The sequence below is a fragment of the Glycine soja genome, chromosome 4, assembly GCF_004193775.1.
Source record: "Glycine soja cultivar W05 chromosome 4, ASM419377v2, whole genome shotgun sequence".
In the NCBI taxonomy this organism is placed as follows: domain Eukaryota; kingdom Viridiplantae; phylum Streptophyta; class Magnoliopsida; order Fabales; family Fabaceae; genus Glycine; species Glycine soja.
The window spans coordinates 44,897,296-44,920,988 of NC_041005.1; the positions used below are offsets into that span (position 1 = coordinate 44,897,296).

At 35.4% G+C, this 23,693-nt stretch overlaps 1 protein-coding gene across 1 annotated transcript; it reads right to left on the reverse strand.

Annotated features, from left to right (window-relative positions):
* Positions 1–12,194: 12,194 nt before the first annotated feature.
* LOC114409833 (triose phosphate/phosphate translocator, non-green plastid, chloroplastic-like) lies at positions 12,195–16,357 on the reverse strand. The gene is made up of 9 exons (XM_028373465.1): positions 15,718–16,357; positions 14,846–14,968; positions 14,614–14,766; positions 14,185–14,270; positions 13,979–14,063; positions 13,727–13,846; positions 13,540–13,608; positions 12,683–12,812; positions 12,195–12,560 (listed from the first exon to the last, which is right to left on the reverse strand). The coding sequence occupies exons 1-9, from the start codon at positions 16,063–16,065 to the stop codon at positions 12,484–12,486; spliced, it is 1,191 nt and encodes a 396-aa protein (XP_028229266.1). The 5' UTR covers positions 16,066–16,357; the 3' UTR covers positions 12,195–12,483.
* Positions 16,358–23,693: the final 7,336 nt, after the last annotated feature.

Sequence of the window (23,693 nt, forward strand, 5' to 3'; positions counted from 1 at the left end):
TCTCACTTGTCCTTTCTGGTGGTAACTACCATTCTTGGTCTTGTTCATTTTGCATGGCACTCGCCTCTAAAAACAAAATCGGGTTCCTTACTAGTGCTATCCCTATTCCCACTCCTGATGATCCCACATATTCTTCATGGGAGCGTTGCAACACCTTATTAATGTCTTGGCTCATAAATTCTATTTCACCTTCGATTATGCAAAGTATTATTTATCTGGACCGGGCTATTGGTGTTTGGAATGATCTGTGAAAACACTTTTCTCAAAGCGATCTTATGCGTATTGCAGAGCTCCAGGAGGAGATTTATGTGCTGAAGCAAGGCTCGCTCACCATCACCGATTTCTTCACCAATTTGAAAGCCACTTAGGAAGAGCTTGACAATTTTCGTCCCCTCACACCTTGTAATTGTCAAGCTCGTCTCTACCATCAATAGGATTTTATCATCCATTTTCTCAAGGGCCTCAATGACAGATTTCATGTTGTTCGGTCTCAAATCTTGCTAATGGATCCTTTGCCCTCTGTTAACAGGGTCTTCTCTATGGTCATTCAGAATGAACGACAACATGTTGTTGCTGCTTCACCTCTTGATGCACCAAATGAATTTGCAAATAATATTGATTCCAAGGTTTCTTTTTTAGTTAACGCCACTGACACACATTCATCCATTGGGAAAACTCACGGTGGTGGCCGAGTTTAGCAACCCAAATCTACGAAGGTGTGTGTGTGTATTGTAGAAGAATAGGACATATTGTTAACGTTTGCTATAGCAAGTATGGCTATCCTCTCAGGCACCCATGATACCCAGGTTGCCCGTGTTTTCATAATCCTAACAATGGTTCTTCTTCCGGTTCTTCCTCTGTTAACTACACCATCACCACTAATGATTAGATCTCTCTGCCACAATAACATGGATCAACACTGAATTTTACTCAAGCCCAATATCATCATTTATTATCTCTACTACAACAAGCATTGGGTACTACCAACAATAATGATTCTCAGCCTCCCACTCGGGCTAACCCCATCCAGCAAGGCCCAAGCAATTTTTTTGGGCCCAATGGTAACATGTCTTTTATTTTTCCTAATGTCACATCACAAACTTCCCATGTCTTCTCTTTAAATTCATTAAATAATTCTTCCTCCTGGATTGTAGATTTAGGAGCCACTGACCATATTGGTTTCTCTCTAAAACAATTTCAAGTCTTTTCCAAAATAGAACCCATCAGTATTCATTTACCCAATGGAGAGCTATAGTCACTTCACATTATTCTGGCACTGTCCATTTTGCTCCAGATTTCATTATTTACAATGTGCTTTATGTCCCAGATTTTAGATTCAATCTTTTTTCCATTTCAAAATTTCTTTCAAGTCACAATCATAAATATGCCAAATACAAGAGGTGAGCACAATGAAGATGGTTGGTTTGGCTAAGTTACAACAACGTCTCTATCAACTAGTCACTCAAGAAAATTCTAGCCTCACTCCTCATATCTCTTCTATCAACCACATTTCCCTTTCTACCATCAACAACAACAACCTTTGGCATTTTTGTTTGGGACACTTGTCAGACAAAAGACTCAATGTTTTACATGAGCAATTCCCTTTTATTTCAAATTATAGTAATGAATCATGTGATGTTTGTCACTTAGCTAAACAAAAGCATTTGTACTATTCTATTAGTGGTAGTAGAGCTTCAAAAATATTTGATTTCATTCACATGGATATTTGGGGCCCATTCTCTAAAGTTTCCATTCATGGCCACAAGTATTTTCTTACAATTGTTGACAATTTTAGTCGATTTACCTGGGTTGTTCTATTAAAAACAAAAGCGGAAGTTCAAATTAATGTTCAAAATTTCATTGCCTTAGTTGAAACACAATTCGACTCCAAAGTAAAAATTCTTCGTTCTCACAATGGTCCCGAATTTTCTTTAAAGAATTTTTACGCCTCCAAAGGTATTATTCACCAAACAAGTTGTCCTTACACACCTTAACAAAATGGTAGAGTTGAACGTAAACACCAACATATTCTTAATGTTGCCCGTGCTCTTATGTTCCAATAAGAAATTCCATATAATTTTTGGTCCTATGCCATTAAACACGTTGTCTTTCTTATAAATCGGGTACCCTCACCCGTTATAAAAAATAAAACACCCTTTGAATTAATATTCAATCAAAAACCTTATTTTTCCATTATTAAGGTTTTTGGATCCCTTTGTTATGCCTCCACCCATCATCCTTGCAAAAAATTTGACCCACATCTAGACGTGGTATTTTCCTGGGCTTTCAGAATGGAACAAAGGGGTTTATTATCTTGGATATAGACTCTAGAGAAATTTTCCTATCAAGAAATGTCATCTTTCATGAAACCATCTTGCCTTTCAAGAAGCCCAATTCCCTCTCTCCTAACATCACCTCACATGTTCCTGCAACACCATCCACACCTTTTTCCCAAATAGTTTACCCTCATATGGACCCAATTTCTCTAGATATTTTACCTAATCCGCCCACCTCGCATTTCAATCCTCCAGCACCAACCACACCATCCTCATCTAACACATCATCACCCAATACACATCCCACCTCGCCCAGTTCCTCCACGACCAGCAATCATATCCCAATCTGTTCCTCCACTCCATTCATTCCTCCACCATGACATTCAACTCAAATCCCTCAGCCATCCACTCCTCTTCGTGACTTCGTTTGCAACACCATCAGTACTTCGTCAGAACAACCATCTTCCAAGTGTGTTCATCCCATTCAACAAGTAATCTCTTATTCTTAGTTACCTTCTTCTTATCATAAATTTGTCATGTCCCTTTTCTCTGAGATTGAACCTTCCACTTACAAAGAGGTTGTTCAAAATCTCTATTGGATTGAGGCAATGAAAACTGAAATTGGTGCTCTGAATTTAAATCGGACTTGGTACATTGTTGTGACTCTTTCTAATGTTAAACCCATTGGATGCAAATGGGTTTACAAGATCAAGCGCAAAGCTGATGGTAGTATTGAACGCTACAAGGCTTGGCTTGTTGTAAAAGGGTTTTCTCAAATTGAGGGTATTGATAATTACATGGAGACCTTCTCCCCTGTGGCCAAGATGACTACAATTCATATTGTATTGGCTTTAGCTTCAGTCAATCGATGGCATTTGGAGCAGCTAGATATTAACAATGCTTTCTTACACGAGGATTTAACAAAAGATGTTTACATGACTATCCCTCTTGGCATTCGTGGCTATTCAAGTTCACATTGTTGTAAACTTCAAAAATCTTTATATGGGCTAAAGCAGGCTAGTCGTTGTTGGTATGAGAAACTCTCTCTGCTTCTTCTGTAGTGTGGATATCAGTAGGCCCAGGCAGATCACAGTCTTTTTACCAAAAGCAACGAAACTGATTTTACAGCCCTAGTAGTGTATGTTGATGATATAGTCTTGGCTGGTAATTGTTTGCATGAAATTCATACTATTAAGCAGGCCCTGAACTCTAAATTTCACATTAAGGATTTAGGGCCTCTTAAGTATTTCTAGGGTCTGGAAGTCAGCATATCAAATGCTGGGATTTCTATTTTCCAACAAAAGTATTGCTTAGATTTGTTATCCGAATCCGGTATGTTGGGGTGCAAGCCATCTACTACTCCAATGGATTCCTCACTTTGTCTTCATCAAGATTCAAGTGTTGCAATGCCTGATCCTCTTTCCTACAGACGTCTGATTGGTCGTTTATTATACCTCGCAAGCACTCGTCCAGACATTTCTTTTTTAGTCCAACAATTAAGTCCATTTATGGCCAACCCAACCCAAATTCACTTCCAGGCTGCGATGCGTGTTCTTAAATATCTTAAAGGTTGTCCCAGCAAAGGCCTCCTTTTTAGGCGTGATTCTCTAGTTCATATTCTGGGTTTTAGTGACGCAGATTGGGCTACCTGCACTGATTCTCATCAATCTATTACGGGATATTGCCTTTTCATTGGCAGTTCTTTGGTCTCTTGGAAAACCAAGAAACAACATACAGTATCCATATCTTCTTTTGAAGCTGAATATTGGGCACATGCTTCCACTACCTGTGAGTTACAATGGCTCATTTATTTACTCTCTGATCTTCAGATTTCCTGTTTGAAGCAACCTATCCTCTATTGTGATAATCAAAGCGCGCTTCATATTGCTGTTAATCTGGTCTTTCATGAGCGTACCAAGCATTTGGAAATTGATTGTCATCTTGTCCGCGAGAAAGCCCAAACAGGTCTCATGAGATTGCTACATGTTTCTTCCTCCAACCAGCTTGTTGACATGTTTACAAAAGCTCTTTCTCCTCGCCTATTTACTATCAATTTATCCAAGCTGAAGTTGCATGACATTCACACACCTCCAACTTGTGGGGGGTAAAACAAAAGAAGCCCAATACCTTCTTGGTCCAATCTGTTCCACATTCCTGATTCATTTTCTTTTGTTATGTTTGTTGTAAATATTAGTAGGTTCTAGAATACATTAACTGTATTTTTTTGATTTGTCTTTTTGTTGTCCTTGTTGGTGTTTATCCAAAAGGATTTCACCTTGTATATACATTGCCCTCGTTAGGATATTCAATACAACAAAGAATATTTCATCATATTTTTTTTCTTGCATATTTATCTTTTACTCTTTTAGCAGCCTCCAGTGGTAGAATTTTTGTTGTGCCTCCAATGTGGTGGGATGGCAATTTCATGGAGCATAAGAAATGATATTTGCTGCTACCCAAGATCAAATTTCGTGTATCATAAATAGCTCAAATTTATTGAACTTTCTTCTCAAAAAATAAAAAAGTACGATCCAAATCCCCCCATACATAATAAGCAGATTGAAGGGTTAAATTATCCAACCTATTTTGGCAAATGACAGGTTACATAGGTTGACATGTCCGGTTCAACTCAATTTTGGTATTCCAACTTTCTGTGCTTAATATCTTTGTTAAGGTGAAAATCATCTAATTGTACCTAACTAAGGTTCGTTAACTCAATAGAGATTGTAGGTCAGTCATAAAAAACGTGAGACATACAATGTGTAGGACCCTAAGAATGAAAGTATGTGAGTTGTATGCGACATAAACTGACATCTATTTTGTTATTGCATGTAATTTAAGTGTTATTTATCTTATCCTCTGCAATTTGAATTTTTTAAAAAAATATATCAATAATTAAAAATTACAATATATATATATATATATATATATATATACAAATTATTCATCATAAATTTAAAATATAATTTATATATTAAAAACAAATATTTATTATAGATTTTAATTATAATGTAATTTATACATTTAAACATATCTATTTATTAGAAATTATAAATTTTAGTTGTATCAAATAAACTTTTATTATATATAATGCATAGGTTAAAATACTATTTAACCACTACAAGTATTTTTTTCCTATTACAAGTTTGTTGATAAATGGTAATATAAATAAATTCCAATAAATTTATCCGTCGGTTAATTATAGACAGCTTTTTCATCGGTAGTAACAATGAAGTACTGTGGATCTATCCATATTAATATATTACAATGAGTTTTGCCGTCTTTATTTTGTCATTTAAGAAATACAAATTTATTTTTTTTGGGTGCCAAAGTTGTTATGTCTTTTCAGACATTAATATGATAAAAGTTATAGTGAATTAAACCTACTGTAATTGATTTTTTAATTTTTAAAAATTAATTAATCCACTATTTTAAAACAAAAATACTGGACTTAGCCTTTTGTAATTAAAATAAGGGATTAAAATGGATAAAACCCATTGTAATTAACAAACCTAAAACCTAAAAGCAAATCACTCCATCATAACTTAGTTACCACACAAATAAAATATCTCAAAAAACTGAGCTACAAATGCAAGAAAAACAAGAACAAAATCAAAAGACACGTGAGAAGATGCTTAACACTATTAGAAAACTTACAATTGTGAGTGATCTCACCAAGCATATTTAATCTAGTCATCACCGCAAACCAGACTATGAAAAATACTTTGATAATGATGATGAATATATAATTAGTGACTTGAGACATGACCCTTATATGATTTTTTGCATTATGCCTTAGTACCATACTTATATGATTTTTTTTATATTTCATAGTAACACTTCTATGATTTTTCATATGACTTAGTAGCATTTATATGAATTTTTATTATGACTCAGTAGCTCTATTATAAAGTGTTGTGACTCATGGTTATATGGGAATGAAATATTTTGTTATGGATTAATTTTATGTCTAAATAGTATTTTTTTTAAAATTATTTGTGTTTGGAATTAATGAATATATCCCGGTATTGATAATTTTGTAAAAAAAAATTAATTGAGAAAATACATTTTACCGAAGTTTAAACCCTTTGTATTGGAATGAATTTCTTATAGCGGAGAAAATCATTGTATTATCAATGAAAAAACGGTCTATATTTTAGTGGGTTTAGTCAACAATAAAAAATCCAGCCATTGCTTTGTGCATCCAGCTAATTGCTGGTACACCGAGTAGAACATTCCAATTCCAATTAGAGCTCATAGGGAAACAAATTAATTATTAGATTAAAATTAATTATCATAAAATTTATTATCTAAATTTACATGTGCATTAAATATACATTAAAAATTTTAGTATTATATATAATGATATTAATTATTTTATAATATAATTAACATATTAACTTAATTAATTAAAATATCATGCTAATGACGTAAAAATTACAGATTTGATTTTTGCATGAACCATTAATTTTAAATTAATTCTTAAAATATATTTTTTTAAAAAATTTGAGAATAATCATTTTTCATAAGCCTACAAATTGGACAATCCATATCAACTTTATGCAAGAGCAAAATTGAAATTATATTATTCTGCTGGGTAACCAGCAATTGTACTGAATGCACAAAGCAATGCCCAAAAAATCCGCTATATAGGCCAGTGTAATTGTTTGCATATTCTTTTTCATGCCTATTTTTACTCATCAATTACCAACTTTTTTTTTCTAGATGTTATTGAGAGTCAAATAAATGATGATTAAACCCTCTATTTTATCCTCCAATTACCCTAGCCTTAGTTCTCTGTATTATCGAAGACTTTTTTTAAGACGGTCGATAAAATTTATCGACGGCACGTTTACAGAGAAATAATTAGTCGTCCGTAAACCGGTGGGTTTATAGTGCACTTTTAGTTATGCATTCATATTCTTTGAATTTTTTTTCTGTATGCACAAAGTAAATCCATGATTTCGAACTTAACCAATCTCAAAATTGATTTTTTTTTTCTATTTGTTTAAAAAGTACTAGAGAATGTCAAGAAGAAAGTAGGATAGTGTTAAAAAAAAAATATTTCTCATATCTAAATCACAACTTACCTAGTAAATTGTAATTTCTTTTTTCTATTAATTCAATATTTTTTTCTATTTCGATGATTATTGCCATTGGAACTTCCATGGTAAATTTACTATATGCGAGATATTAAATTAATACCGAACAAGTTATGTATCCCAAAACTAAGTTTTTCTCTGTTATTAACAATTCAATATTTTATGTACATAAGGAAATTGCTTTTTCTTATTTTTTTAGGCCAAAATTTATGTTTATTTTATGTACATAACGGAATTTGATTTTTCTTGACAAGTTATCTTTCTTGCCACCAAGAGCATTTTCAACAAAAGTTATATCCGATAAAATTAACTCAAAAACCAATTAAAATTTAGAAAATTAACTCATAGTTAAAAGTTTTTAAGTTATTTTATTAAATCATAAGTATTTGATTAAATTAATTATTGAAATAACTAAAAAACATAAAATGATATTTAAAAAGGATAATAAAGAAATTGAATAAAGATTTTAAGGATAAAAAGAGAATAAAATATAAAAATTAAAAATTAACATTTTAAAAAACACTATTTTAAGTAATATTTCAACAAATATTAAAACCTATTAAAAAATATTAAAAACCACTTCAAAAAACTGATTTACCGAATAGTTAGATTAAAATGTAACCGAAATAACTTACCGAATATGGCAAAAGTTTGATCAAAATAACGGAAAATTAACATCAAGACAGAAGTCACCAAAATAAACATATCCTCTTTCAACATACTTAAGAAGTGTCATTATTTATTTAACTGTCAGATTTCTTAGTTGTACACAAAATGTCAAACTCAGGATTATATCTATTTGTGTAATTTAAGAATGCTATATCTCGTCGTAATAGATGTTTCTATGACTTATGAGAATACCTTTCCCACGTAAATGTCGCAAGCAGTAGGTTTCTCGCCACTCCCTAATAAGAAAAAAAGTTCTAGAAGAAAATGAATACTGTTCTCGCGATTTTATTTTGTTAAAAACGCGAGAACCACAAAGTGAGAAAAAGTGGGCACAACAAGCATGCTAACTTCTTAATATGGTCATTTCTTTTGTTATTAATAGCAAATATTTACATATATGTTAATTGCATTATTATGCCAGAAAAAACACTGCTAACGGTGTTGCTTGCGGAAGCCATAATGCGGAGAATTTTTACATAAAGTATTGATGCGGTTGCATCGCAATAAAAAACAATCAAAACTCATGCAGCCACATCAATAATTTAGGCACAAGTCGATTTGTGAAAATAATATTTGATACGTAATAATAATATTAGTGACAGATTAACGATGGCCCAAAACTAGCACAGCATTTAAAAAATCTATGGCTGATTATACGTATATGCTTGTACGAAGATGATACATTAAAAACACACCTATTTGAGCAAAATTCAGAACATAATTTTTTCATGGACCATCATCATTAGGCACTTACTCATGTTAGATTAGAATCAATGTCTCATGTGATAGGTATAAGAGAGATATAAAAAATAGTTAAGGGAGTGAAATCTTATTTTTCTTCTCTTTCAAGAAAATCAAGGTAAACTAGAGTGAAAGCTCCATTGGAAGCACTCGGGACTTATCGTTTAAAACTCGATACTAGACATAATTTAAATTTACTGAAAACTTTTTATATACCTAGTTTATCTAGGAATTTAGTTTCATTATCTAAACTTGATGTGACTGGATACTCTTTTAATTTTGGTAATTAATGTTTCCGTTTATATAAGCATAATCATCTCATTGGTACTGGTGTTCTTTGTGATGGTTTATATAAATTGAAATTAGATGGTTTGTATGGTAAAATCATTTTAACTCTGCATCGTAATGTTAGCACTAAATGTAATTTAGTGAATGAACGATCTGTTTTCTTGTGACATAAACGTTTAGGTCACATTTCTAGAGAAATGATGGAAAGATTAATAAAGAATGAAATTTTTCTTGATCTAGATTTTACGAATCTAAATATTTGTGTGGATTGTATTAAGGGAAAACAAACAAACCATACAAAGAAAGGAGCTACAAGAAGCAGTCAATTTCTTGAAATTTTGCATACTGATATTTGTGGACCTTTTGATGTTAATTCTTTTTGAAATGAAAGATACTTTATCACCTTTATTTATGACTATTCACGTTACGGTTATTTCTACTTACTGCATGAGAAATCTTAGGTAGTAGATGTCTTAGAAATTTGCTTGAATGAAGTAGAAAAACAATTAGATAGAAAGGTGAAAATTATTAGATCTGATAGAGGTGGTGAGTATTACGGAAGATACGATGAAACTAGGCAACACCCAGGTCTATTTGATAAGCTTCTTTAGAAACGTGACATTTGTGCACAATACACAATGTCTGGCAACAAAATGGTGTATCAGAAAGGCGTAATAAAACTTTAATGGATATGGTTAGAAGTATGTTAATCAATTCAACTTTACTCGTATCTTTGTAGATGTATGCCTGAAAACTGTCATGTATTTATTGAATAGGGTCCCTAGTAACATAGTTCCAAAAACACATTTTGAACTGTGGACGAATATGACACCTAGTATAAGGCACCTGCATGTTTGGGGTTGCCAGACAGAAATAAGGATTCATAATCCACAAGAAAGAAAATAGGATGCAAGAACAATCAGTGGATATTTCATTAGTTATTCAGAAAATTCAAAGGGATATATGTTTTATTGTCTTAATCATAGTATGAGAATTGTCAAAATTGGAAATGCAATGTTCATTGAAAATGGTGAAATCAGTGGGAGTACAGTTCCACGAGAAGTGAAAATTAAAGAAGTTGGAGTGCAAATCCCTTTAGCTTATGCCTCTAGCAGTAAGGTGATTGTTCTTTCAGTTGTTGTTACAAAATTAATGAAGAGGAGCACCACAATAATGAACCCATGATACATAATGAACCTATTGTACAAGAACCACAAGAAGTAGCATTAAGGAGGTCTCAAAGAGAAAGGAGACCAACTATTTCAAATGACTATGTGAAATACCTACATGAAATAGAAACAGACTTAAGTATTAATGATAATGATCCGGTTTCCTTTTCACAAGCTGTAAGTTGTGATAATTATGAGAAGTGGTTAAAATGCCATGAAAGAAGAGATAAATTCCATGGAACATAATAGTGTTTGGGACCTTGTAGAATTGTTAAAGGGTTGTAAGAGAGTTGGTTGTAAGTGGGTCTTCAAGACTAAGCGCGACTCTCATGGCAACCTTGAATGTTACAAGGCTATACTTGTTACTAAGGGATTTACTCAGAAAGATAACATTGATTATAAAGAGACATTTCCAGCAGTCTCACGAAAGGATTCTTTCAGGATTATCATGACATTAATAGCTCATTATGACTTAGAGGTATATCAGATGAATGTGAAAACTTTCTTTTTTTAATGGAGATTTAGAAGAGAATGTTTATATGGACCAACCAATAGAGTTTTCAGTTGAAGGAAATGAACACATGGTGTGCAAATTAAAGAAATCAATATACAGTTTTAAAGCAAGCTTCTTGCTAATGGTATTTGAGGTTTAAGGATACCATTGCTTCTTTTAGATTTAAGGAAAATACATATGATCAGTATATATATTTGAAGGCCAGTGGGAGTAAGGTTATTTTTTCAATTATGTATGTTGATGATATCTTGCTTGCAATTAATGAACTTGGTCTTGTTCATGAAACTAAGAAGTTTCTCTCTAGCAAATTTGAAGTGAAAGATATGAGTGAGGTAAGCTATGTGATAGGGGTAGATATATTCTGTAATAAATCACAAGGATTATTAGGCTTATCTCAGAAAGCATATATCAATAAAGTATTAGAGAGATTCAGGATGGAAAGGTCTTCAGCATCACCTGTTCTAATTTAGAAAGGAGACAAATTTAATCTCGCACAATGTCCTATAAATGATATGGAATGAAAAAAATGGAAGTAATTCTGTATGCATCAGTTGTTGTTGCATCTACCATGAAAGCTGAATTTGTAACATGTTTTGAGACTACAATTCAGGCTAATTGGCTACGGAACTTTATTTCAGGACTTGGAATTATCGACAATATTGTTAGGCCACGAAAAATATGTGATAACTCTGCAACAGTATTTTTGTAAGAACGACAAGTATTTTTGCTGTGTAATTTACCTTATGCATTTTAATCACACTTTGAGTTCATTTATGATATGTTTTTTTATTACATGTTCTCTATGTTTGCATGCATATTTGTATTAGAGTAATGTTAACAAATTTTATCTTGAATAAAAACATTACGTTGAACCAATTATGTACTCCTAACTAATAATCATATTAAAGAGAAGACTGATTTGTAGTTCACGAAAGAAACTATGTTGATTAAGTGATGTACAACAGTCATGACTTGAGTTGATTCTTATTCTTAATTATGATGTTCCCAATGTATAGAATGATTTAATCATTTTAATGCGCATTATGTTAGTTTAATCTATTTATTTATTTAATTCATAATGTTTAATAATGTCACATGAGTCAAGTGGAAGAATGTTAAAATTAATGTCTAATGTGAGAGACATGTGACTTATGTAGAAACTAATAAATAAATAATTAATAATTAAAGATTAAATTATAATTAAATTAAATAAATAAAAAATTCTAGAGATAACCACTACTTGATGGGAGTAGTGATTATAAAAGAAAATTAATACCCATTAACGTGAAATAAGATTCCCTTCTTGACATAAAAGTGTTTTCTTTAATCTATCGTCATCACAAACATAGAAAAGTAGAAAGAATAATAAAAAAATGTGAAATCTAGTTTCTCCTCTTTCAAGGAAATCAAAATAAATCGGAGAGAAGCTTCCATGTGGAGAAAGATACACATTATTTATTTATTATTTGTGAAAATCATAGATTTCAAGATCCTATTGGTTTTCTATAATTGATAATCTAGGAAACTCTTTAAAAGTTTTAGAACTCAGAAATAAATAATGAAATCCACAAGGAAACTTAAAAAGAAGAAGAAAAAAAAGGAAAATGTAAGGATCAATAAAGATAATCTTCAAATTCCCTATCTCGCCTACAAAGAAATTCAGAATTGCAGATTGCAACTATTTGGCTTCCGTGATGCAACTAACAAAATTTTACAATTGAAAATTAAGCTATTTTTGGCTTTGCCTTAATACGCTTCACCCTTGAATAGAGGAAAACGCCAGCAAGAGCTATAGCAGTTCCTGTAGAAAATAATATAAAAATATTAGCAACAGGCGTGAAGAGAGATATTCAATGTTTAAGAAAAATTTTGAAACAAATTTTCAAATGTTTTCCAATTCAAACCAGAAAGAAGCAACTTTACCAAAAGCATTCACAGGTGAGACAGGTGTTTGGAAGAAGATGACAGAGCTCACAATGACCACAACCCGCTTCACACAGTTGCCCACGGAGTGGGTAACAGGTGATACCCTTTGCAATATCATATAAGAAACCTGCAGGCCCATTCACAGAAAACCATCACTATATCATTAAGGAACACAACACCATTTCACTATTACAAAAGGGAGCCATGTTACACAAGACCCAGCAAGAAACTAGCAACGAGTAGAATCCCTATTTATAACTTTGCTTTTCTTTCATTTAATTTTTTCTTTTTAGATTGATCAAATGTTAAAAAGTCTCCACTATCATTGTCCCTTCCTGTCCGCAGCATTTTAGTTCAGGTAGCCTACACTGCTAACATAAGCATACACTGCTGCAATTATCAATATTATTTTAACAACAAATGAAGCCCACTCCAAAAGTTACGTGCTCTCTACAAGCAAAATGCCATTTTTAAGCGACTTGACAGAGAATACAAGCGCAAAATATATCTCACAGCATAATAGTTATACTGTTGCTTCAATAAAATATTCTTAACCATGTAAGTACACCATGAGAGAAATACACTATTATGTTAAACATTTCACATCAAACAATTTAGTATTTTCCAACAAGTAACGGTCAATTATGTTTAACCTTGCAGTCAAACGATAAAATGCTTAGGAATCATATATAAAAACACTCTTGAACAGAAGTTGATGTTGGAAGGTTCAACCTCTACTAGAACAACTATCCCCCTCCCTCACCAGATAATAGCAAGTTGCAGCTTCAAAGCATCCCCAAAAAATAATAAAAAATATATAGGGGCACAACAATGCATAGAAGAGCAAAACTCACTTGTTGATACGCATGGAAACAGAGTGCAGCAAGAAGAGATCTGATGTAAAGTTGTCTAACATTCACCCCCTGTCAAGAAAGAAGATGCAGATAACATCAGAAAACTCAAGAAAATTATATATTTTGATTGCACTGTTGCAGCTATGATAATGACAATCCTATTTCTTTTAACCATCAAGATACTCACAGCAGATTGCAAGTAAGCAGGAGTAAATTTGACACCCTCCATGAAGATAGCCACAGGTGCTAACAAGAAGAAGGACATTACTGTTATGATAGAGAAGAGAGTAATGTTGTCCATAGAATCCTGAGAAGAAAAAAATCATTGTTATTTTTTGTTATAACTTAAGAGATTCACAAATGACTTTTGAAACGCAAAGATTGATATCAACAATGAAATATATCCAAAACATTTGGAAGTGTTCATAGATCATACTACCTCTTTATTAACCATGGCCTTTTTGCTAAGAACATTACGAGATTGATTTGTCACATTGGATGCCATTGCACTCCAAAATCCAGCCCTGTTCACCATTCCACCAAAGCACATTACAATTTACATTACCAAAACTTCTCTTTCCAAATCCCACCAAGTCACCTCTCCTCTTCCTCTAGAAGGAACAAGACAAGGAGCAGACATCTTACCAATTGAAAGAGGCCTCTGTAACAGATGCCAGTGCAACTCCACCAACAATAGGCACAAGAGAACCAACCACCCACGGTGTAGGAAACTGTAAGAGAACAGAACAAAGAATTAACATTAAAATAAATTAATTCTCAATGTGCCAAATATTTCTATTTTTCCTTCAAAGGAAAGACTTAGAATACATGGCAATTCACAGACAACTATATGAGAAGAGGAGTGCTAGCAGGTCGCAACACACTCTTTCTAAGACTCATTCTTGCTGTAACAACTGTGATGCTAGAATATCAGAAATGTACCAGCATGATTATCATCAATTTCATGAACAAAAAAGACAACTTGGACCATGACAAAAGCCACTAACAATCATAATAAAAGAATTGCTTTAGAGTAATCACACTAGGCAACACAGTTTAAACGATATATCTAACCTCTCCAAGGAACATGGCAGAAAGGACCACTGAAAAGAAAGGCTCCATGGCTTTGATAGTGTGAGTGAAAGACACAGCCACCTTTCCAAGACTCATATTAGTGAAAAGGTTCCCCAAAGTATGCACTGCAGCCAGCGGCAAAATCGCTCCAAGCTGCCACACACAATCAACATTAACAACACAAAACACAACCTAACAACACAACAATTCAACACAGCAGAGACCAAATTACCATAGCACCACTGAGTTTAGGCCTCTTATAGAGATTCAAACCCCACATAAATGCCACGAGCACAGTCCCAACAGCAAACTGAACAACAGTCACAGTTACCGGGTAATGAAACGCCTTCAACACCTGCAAACAACACAGAGAAAACAAAACAAAAATGCACCAGGTTAAACTTAAATTCAAATCCTCATCGAACTAGCATCACTGATTACAATTCCTTTCACGTAACAGAGAACACTATTGCGGAATCAGAATCTGTAATTCAAATCTCCACGTGCAAGATTCAGCAAATAACAATTAGAAAAAAAACTTAGATGTAGTTCCGATCAGAATTGAGGTTTCACCTTGGTAAGGTTTCGATTAAATATCAGTACAGATTAACATGGTGTACCGAAGTAAACTAAAACTCCAATTCTAACTAAAGAACGACACCAAAATTAGAGTTTCACCTCAGTAATCCACGTCGTAATAATAAGCGTTTCTATTAAATATAAATGCAGATTAGTGCGAATTAGTAATAAACGTTTCTATTAAATATCAATGCAGATTAGTGCGAATTACCGAAGTGAAATGACTCCAATTCTACACCAAAAAGCAGCTATATGAAACTGCTCCAAGTTTAGTCATTACCAATTAACACAAATCTAAGTGCGCATTTGGCAAACGATCATCGTTTCAGCAGCAATCCTTTTTTCCATTTGTATTATCGAAGAACTACACGAAAAGCACCTATGAAACTGCTCTCTACGTTTAATCATTATCAATTACCACAAATCCAAGGGCGTGTTTGGTAAATGATTATGGTGCAGCAACAATCGTTTAAAAACAAGTTGAGGCAAAAAAATAGAACGAGAGATCTGAGAGAGAATTCGGACCTGTTTGTTGTAGATGTTGAAGTAGATGTTGAAGAGGTACCAGAGGCCAAACAAGGCGCCGAGTTCGAGAGTTTTGAAGAGCGGGTTTTCGACGGGCGCACTTTCGGGAACGGCGCTTTCGGCGGCGCGGGGAGGGAGAGGCCTGAACTTGAAGGAAGAGGAAGGAGGAAGAGTCCAAGATCGGCGAGTGAAGAAAGTTGAAGAAACGCCATTGGAGTTCACGTCATCGCTGTTGCTGTTGCCGTGTTTGGCCGAGAGACGGAGGGAGAGAGAAGGTCTCCTCCAATAGTTAGGGGAAGGGTTGCGGAGAGGGAGAGAGGGAGAGAAAGTGAAAGCCGCGCTCTGCATTTTTCGAGATCTGAAAGAGAAAGAAAACAGAAACAAACGGAAACGGAACACAAGAGCGCGCTTTTGTCTTGCGTGATGGGTCGGGTTGTGTGAGTTTTGGGTTTTATACTGTGGAGAGGAAGAGGGGAGAGGCCCTCGGAGTGTCCGCCACCAGCAGGGACTTGTTTGTTTGGTGTTGGTGAGTGAATGAATGGGGGTAGGTAACAACACAATGCTGTTTTCAAATGGAAGATACTTTACACGCACCTGAAAATGAAATACTACTAATTTAATAATGGACAAGAAAAACAGAAAGGGAAAAAACAAAATGAAATCTGGATTCTAAAATGTCGGATATACTTATGCTCACCACTTGATTCGGTTTGGGAGGAAAATGTGCCAACTAAGAATTTTTGAAGAACAAAGAAATAAGTGGGTTAAGAGACAAAAGAAAATAAAATACATAGGGATTGAAAAAGGAATAAGTATTAGTAACAAACATTTTGAAGAATTAATTTATGAAATTAATTTAAATATGCTGATAGTATAAATATATTGGGTCTATTTGTTTGAATTAAAAAAAAACAATTGTTGTAAAATAAGCACAACAACTTCTTGAAAAGGTAAATAAAAAATTAAAAAAAAAAACAATTTAAACAAATACACAAAAAATGAGAGGGGTATTACTTTTACTTTTGGAATTACAAAGAAATTTTAAAACTTATATAGGAAAATAATACAAGCTAAATCAGCTAATAAAGCATTCTATACAAAACTAGGCACAATGTCATACACTTAATAGCTAGAATGTTGGCTACTTGATGAGTCTCATCCAACACATTCACCCAAACTAGATGTCCTTGGAGCTTATATATGTCATGAATACCTTTAACCAAATTAAACAGCTGATGCAAAAAGACAACAACTTTTTTTTAATTGATGGTAGAACAATTATTACAGCTTTAGTGTTATTCAAAGTTTAAATAAATAAAAAAAGTCAATTTGAAGAAATAATGAGCGAAAAAATAGGGTCTGTTAGGGTTTCACTGGAACTCTCAGTGGAGGAGAAAGCCTTGGTGGATAGGAGCACTAAAAAGATTAAAGGAGGGGTGATCATGTATTTACGAGTGACTCTTCTCAGTCGACTCTTCTCAGTCGATGAACTATAAGGATGTTATTGAAATGATCAAAGTGCCAAAGTCGTATACAAAGGCATTGTTAGGGGGGAAAGGAGTTTCGTTACATGGAAAAGATGTGGAAGAAGACGAGGATGAGTTTTGTGGACTGAGGATTGAAGAAAGGAAGTTGGGGGAGTATGAGTGTTCGACGCTTATTCTGTCTGAAAGCGAAGAGAAGAGGATACAAAGACCCTGGTCTAATTCTGTTATTGTAAAGTTGTTAGATCGAAAAATAAGGTTTAAGGCCCTAGAGACGAGACTTAAGCAAATGTGGGTAAGGAATAGGGTTATCCATGTGAGTGAAGCCCTAATTTTCACTTTTCAAGTGAAGCAATAGAGAAGGTAGAAGTGTGTGTCCGCCTATATGAGTTACCAATTAAGTATTATGATGCAAAGGTCTTGTATGTTGTGGGTGACAAAATTGGGAGGATAATTAGAGTTGATAAGAATATTTTTTTCTCAAGAAAGGGGTAAATATGCTAGGCTTCACCTTTTATGTCTCATGTGTGGGAAGTTTGGTCAATATGTGGAAGGATGTCCTGAGAAAGAAAAACAACATTCTTGGAATGGCCGATCTGAAGTTGCTAATGATAATGGTTAGGGAGGGAAGGATTCAGGAGTGGGCCAACATATACCTGAAGGTCCTTGGACTATAGTGAAAAAGATGAGGCATCCTAGAAGAGGAAAAGAGAGAGACAATGGAGATCCTAATTTGATGCATAATCAAGGATCTAGATTTAGGGTTTTAAGTGGGCATCAAGATGAGGATAACCAAGCAGGAGTAGGGAAACAACCAATGGTTCCAAGGGTTAATGAGATGAGAGAAATTTGGTGACAATGGAAATAAAAGATGGGTAGCTAACATAGGTGTTGGTAGTTCTCATAAAAGCATGTAGGGAATGTCGGGGCATGAGCACTCAAAGGACAATTTTGCTTATAAAGAGAAGACAAAGATGGGACCTAAAGAGAAAGTTACAGTTTCGAGATTTGTTATGATTAATTTAGAGAAAAACAATGGGAATATCATCCCTATGGAGAAAGAGGTCAGTCATGGTGGGATTGCTGGTGGGGTTATCGAGGAGAATAATAAGGTTATTATAATTAATCAAGATATGGAAGTGCAAAGAGCCCATGTTTATGAGGAAGTGTTCCCTCACTAAAAGATGCTAGAGGGGTCTTCATTAATCTTTCATCAACCTCGTCCTCCATACTTGATAGTGGAGGCATAGGATGGTAATCAATGGGTGCAAGTGTCTAGTTCGGGCACCATGGTTCCCTTGGAGGGGACACAAATGGTGGATATGGATTGTGTGATGGAGATTCCACTTGGTGTGGGTGGTCACCTCTGAGGATTTCCTTCTCTTATTGTCTTTTATTATGAATAGACAAAATAATAGAATTCTCATTTGGAATTGTAGAGGTGCTACCACACCATCCTTTTATAGATATTGCAAGCAGTATTTGGATGTTCATAAACCTAATATGCTATTTATCCCTAGAAACTAGATTGGATCCCTTGAGACTCCATAAAACCTTTATTAATTTAGGGTTTGATGCTTTTGAATATTTGGAGAATAAGGGCTATGCTGGGGGTATTTGTGTGGTCTAGAAAAAGAATAAGGTGGATGTTGTTGTTCACGAAACTCACTTCCAATTTATCCATTTGAGAGTAAGATTCATTAATGGTCCTTGGTAGTAGTTTTCTTCAGTGTATGTAAGTCCCATAGAAGGTATGAGGAGTCATATGTGGAAGGTCATTCTTCGTATAGCTTCGACCAAGCTTGGTGTTTGGTTACTATAAGGACACTTTAACGATATTGCCAAGCTGAAAGAGAAGAAAGGTAGAGCCCAAGTTTCTGACAAGAAATGTCATAATTCTAGAGATAGAATCTAGTCTAGTTTCTTGATGGACTTGGGTTATTTGGGGTCTAAATTTACTTGGAGAGGCTCGTTGTTCAATGGTCATTAAACATATTTTTGAAAGGCTTGATCGAGCCTTGTGTAATGATCAATGGAGAATTTCTTTTCTAATGTTGGTGTGAGAGTTCTTCCCCGTGTTGACTGCTCAAATCATCCCCCCATCCTTATCTTGTTTAACTCTATGTCTCTCTTTCCCTTATAAAAAAAAAGGTTCAGATTTGAATGTGCATGGATTTCCCATGCCTCTTATAGACAGTTTACTGAAGAGCAATGGAGGAATGATGTTGATTTGATTCAGAATGTAGTTAACATGGAGCATCAATTGACTGAATGGAATTACAATGTCTTTGGAATTATTTATGTGAAGAAGAAGAATATTGATAACTGCGAAATTTGAGTTAATTTGATAATCAATTTTGACTAAGAATGATTACAATTTCTTCACTTTACTGTTATTTTTAATGAAATAATGAAGAAATTAATATCTTTGCAATTTTTTATCAGAGAAGTTAAAAGAAGAAGATTTCAAGTGCTTTGGAGGAAAATTAATGTAAAAACTGGAAGAAAAAACCTTGAAGAAAAGTTGAAGATTGGGACAGCTCGCTTAGTGCACAAGACAGGTCCAACGCGTCTCCTTACTTAGCGGTCAGCACACGCTTAGCGCGAAGAAGGCCCACGTAGAAGCCTAAAGGCACACTTAGCGCGAAAGCCCGCGCGAAACGCGAGGTTGCATGGAAATTAAGCTACCTTAGGCCTATAAAAGGAGTAGGAAGCAAAAGAGAAAGACACACCGATACATCGAGACTCATAGCTCTCTAATGAATACATCCTAAATCTGAGTATCTCTAATAGGAAAAATCCTTTTTCTATGTTCATTTTCCCCTCATCTTCCTTTATCAACCTCTCTTCTTCAATCCACATCAGCCCTTAAAGTGTAAAATCTCTCATGATAATGAGAGGCTAAAACCCTATTGTGGGAGCCTAACAGTTAAATGCCCTTGTAATATAATCTTTCCTTACTATCTATTTAATGCAATACCAATTTTTATTGTTTCTTTCCTGTGCTCTATTGTTATTGTATGGCCTAATCATCCATGTATTTGTTTTAGGGGTTATACATTTGGAAATTGTAATTTTTAAAGAATTGAGAAAGGACATCTAAACAACTCATTGCTAGGGATAGAGTGATCTTGTTTTTCCTATACATACATCTCCAAACTTCATGCAATTTAATGTTTTATCTCTGCAAAGGGATTTAGGAGAGAGAATAAATAAATTAGGCTCTTCATTGTGAGGAATGAGGGTTGAGTATCTTAGTAGATGTGGGTGGAAATTGAAATAGTATTAAATAGAGAAAGACATTAATATTGCATCAAGGATAATTAAAGGCATGCTAGGCCCCAACATATTTGCATTTTGAATTCATCTTTTTATCATTATCTTTATCTTTTACTTTTCTTATCTTATGTATTTTATCTTCTATTTTTTTTTATCTTTAGATCTCTTATGTCTTTAAATTTTTATCTTATCTCCTTCCTCTTTTTATCTTTTATTTTAAATTTCTTATCTCTTACTTTCTTTAAATTTTACATTTAAATTTCTTATTTCTTGTTTGTAAATTGAGTTTGCATCAATCTAAGTACAAACAAAGTGTCTGTGGATTCGATACTTGAACTTCCGAGTACTTTACTACTTGAGACAAAATTTATGCGTTTGTCAATGAGTTAGCAAACCTCTTGGCCAGGACACATGGTATTCAAAGAAGAATCTATGATGATTGTGGTAATAACTTTTTTTAAGCTAGAAAAAGATTTATAGAGACAATTGGACTTGGTTCTTCACCATGAAGAGTTGGCTTGGTTTCAAAAATCCTGTAAAAAGTGTCTTCAAGATGGTGATCATAATACTAGATATTACCATCTAAAAACCATCAGCAAAAATAAAAAGGCTATTCAAATGCTGCATAATAAGGAAGGCGTTTAGGTTGATGATGAGGAGAGAATTAAGGATATGGTAAATGCTTTTTATCATAATCATTTTTTGAATGATGATCTTGTTAGAATCCCCTGCCAAACAGATTTGTCCTTTCATTCTATTTCTCTAGGGGCTTTGCTAGGTGCACCCAACAATGTTGTTTGTGCACCCTGCAATTTAAGTGAAGTGGCAAAAATGTCCTTCAATTAAATTTTAAAAATCCTTCCTCCTCTTCTTCGTCCGTACGCCGTGCCGCTGCTTCTTCCTTCATCTCATCTTCTTTTTTCGTCTCCTTGGAAGCCTGCCCAGTTATCTTTGGCTGGTAGATTGATTTTGGTCAAATCTGTCATTCAAGCCATTCCAATCTATCGCATGATGTCTATGGCAATTCTTAAAAGTATTTTGTTGGAGATTGAGAAGGTACAGAGAGCGTTTATCTGGGGTGATACTCAAGATAAATGTAGAGTTCATGTTATTGATTGGAGAACGATGTCTTTGCCTAAGGTTAATGGAGGAGCTGCTATGTGTAATCTTCGGAAGACGAATACTGCCTGTTTGATGAAGTTGGGGTGCGCAATTAGAGTTGATTCTCGCTCTGTGGGTTGATGTGTTAAAAGGAAAGTATGTTGCGCGTATTTTGGAGGATGATAATCTTGAGTCCAAAGCTACGGATTCTTCCTTATGGAAAGCTATTGTTGATAGTAGTCATCATATATCCAATGAGGAGAGGTGGGCGATTGGGAGTGGCAGCACTGCTCATGCTTGGAACATAGCATTATCCATCAATTGGTGCTTTCATTGATCCCTCCCATGGTCGATAACACCTATTCCCACTCCTTGTCCCGCTTAAAAGAAGTCGTGACCCTCCTTACCCAAAACCAAAATACCCCTCACCACCACACAGAATTCCTTGCACTCCAGGCTGGACGAGATCATCTCTATCCTTCACGCCTTTGAAACCGCTTCCCTCACCCAATCACGCAGACCTTATCCCCCTCGCATGAATCTCGATGTTCCCCGATTCCACGACACCAATGCTCCTGCCTGGATATTCAAGATCAGTCAATTTTTTTAATATCACCATACTCTAGAGGAAAAGTGTCTTCAGGTTGCTTCTTTTTACCTCAACAGAGCTGCACTGAGTTGGTTTTAGTGGATGTATCATAATGATCAGTTGCCCTCCTGATCGTCCTTCCTTCAAGCTCTGGAGTTGCGCTTTGCTCCAGCCATGTACAATGACCCTAGGGGCGCCCTGTTCAAATTATCACAACAAGGGTCCGTGAACTCGTACCTTGCGAAATTCGAAGCTCTAGCGAATCGTACCGTGGGCATCCCTACCCCTTTCCTCCTTAGCTGCATCATCTCAGGCCTCTCACCGAACATACATCGCGAAGTCCTTGCCTTACAGCCCTTGTCCCTAGTCCAGGCAGTGGCTCTAGCCCGGCTTCAGGAGGATAAAATTAATGATGCTCACCGCTCGTCTCCCCCTCGCCCACCTCCCCTACCACCACCTTCACCGTTAACCTTCTCTCTTCACCAGCTCTTCCACCCCTTTTGTCACCCCCACCAAAAACCACTTACAAACCCCTTACCCAGGCTGAGATGGTCTCGCATCGCGAGCACGACGTATGTTATAATTGTGATGAGCGTTACAATTCGAACTATCGTTGTCGTGCCAAATTCTTTCTCCTCGTTGCTTCCGAGGACGATGAGCTCTTGAACTCGGAACCTCCTGTTTCCCCTGAGGAAACACAACCCTTCCCTACCCCAACAGACCACCTTCCAACTTAATTAAGCCTTCACGCTTTGTCCAGCCACCCTATATCAGCAACATTGCGCATCATTGGAAGCATCAAGGGTCATGAGGTTGTCATCCTCGTTGACGATGGTAGTACACATAACTTTGTACATGACCGCTTAGCTCACTTCCTTCACCTCGCTACGCAACCTATTCCTTGCTTGGCTGTCATGGTTGGCAACGACATTGAGATCGCTTGCGACAAGGTTTGTCGCGACGTTGCCATTTTGATTCAGGGCCACAAATTTGACCTAGACTTATACGTCATGCCATTAGGTGGCGTAGATTTAGTTTTGGGTGTGGCCAGGCTCAAACTCTTAGGCCCAAACACCATAGACTATTCACACCTCACAATGAGTTTTGTGTACCACAGGCAACACATCACTATCCAGGGAGGCATCACCCCAGGCCCATCTGAGATCACTTACGGCCAGGTCAAGTGCCTGATGTCCACACAGCAAGTTGCGACCCTGTTCCATATCCAACTCCAGGAAAGTGGTCCAGTTACATTCGATACCCCCATTCTTCCGCCTCCATTACATCGTCTCCTCGACAAATATTCCCACCTTTTCCAAACACCTACCCTTCTCCCACCATCTCGTCCTACAGACCATACCATTCACCTTGAGCCAAATTTGAAACCCGTCAATGCCTGCCCTTAAAGGTACCCTTACTACCAGAAGCAAGAAATCGAAAGGCAAGTGGAGGATATGCCTTGGCGTCAACTCATCCGCCCGAGTCGCAGTCCCTATTCTTCTCCAGTATTGCTAGTGAAGAAG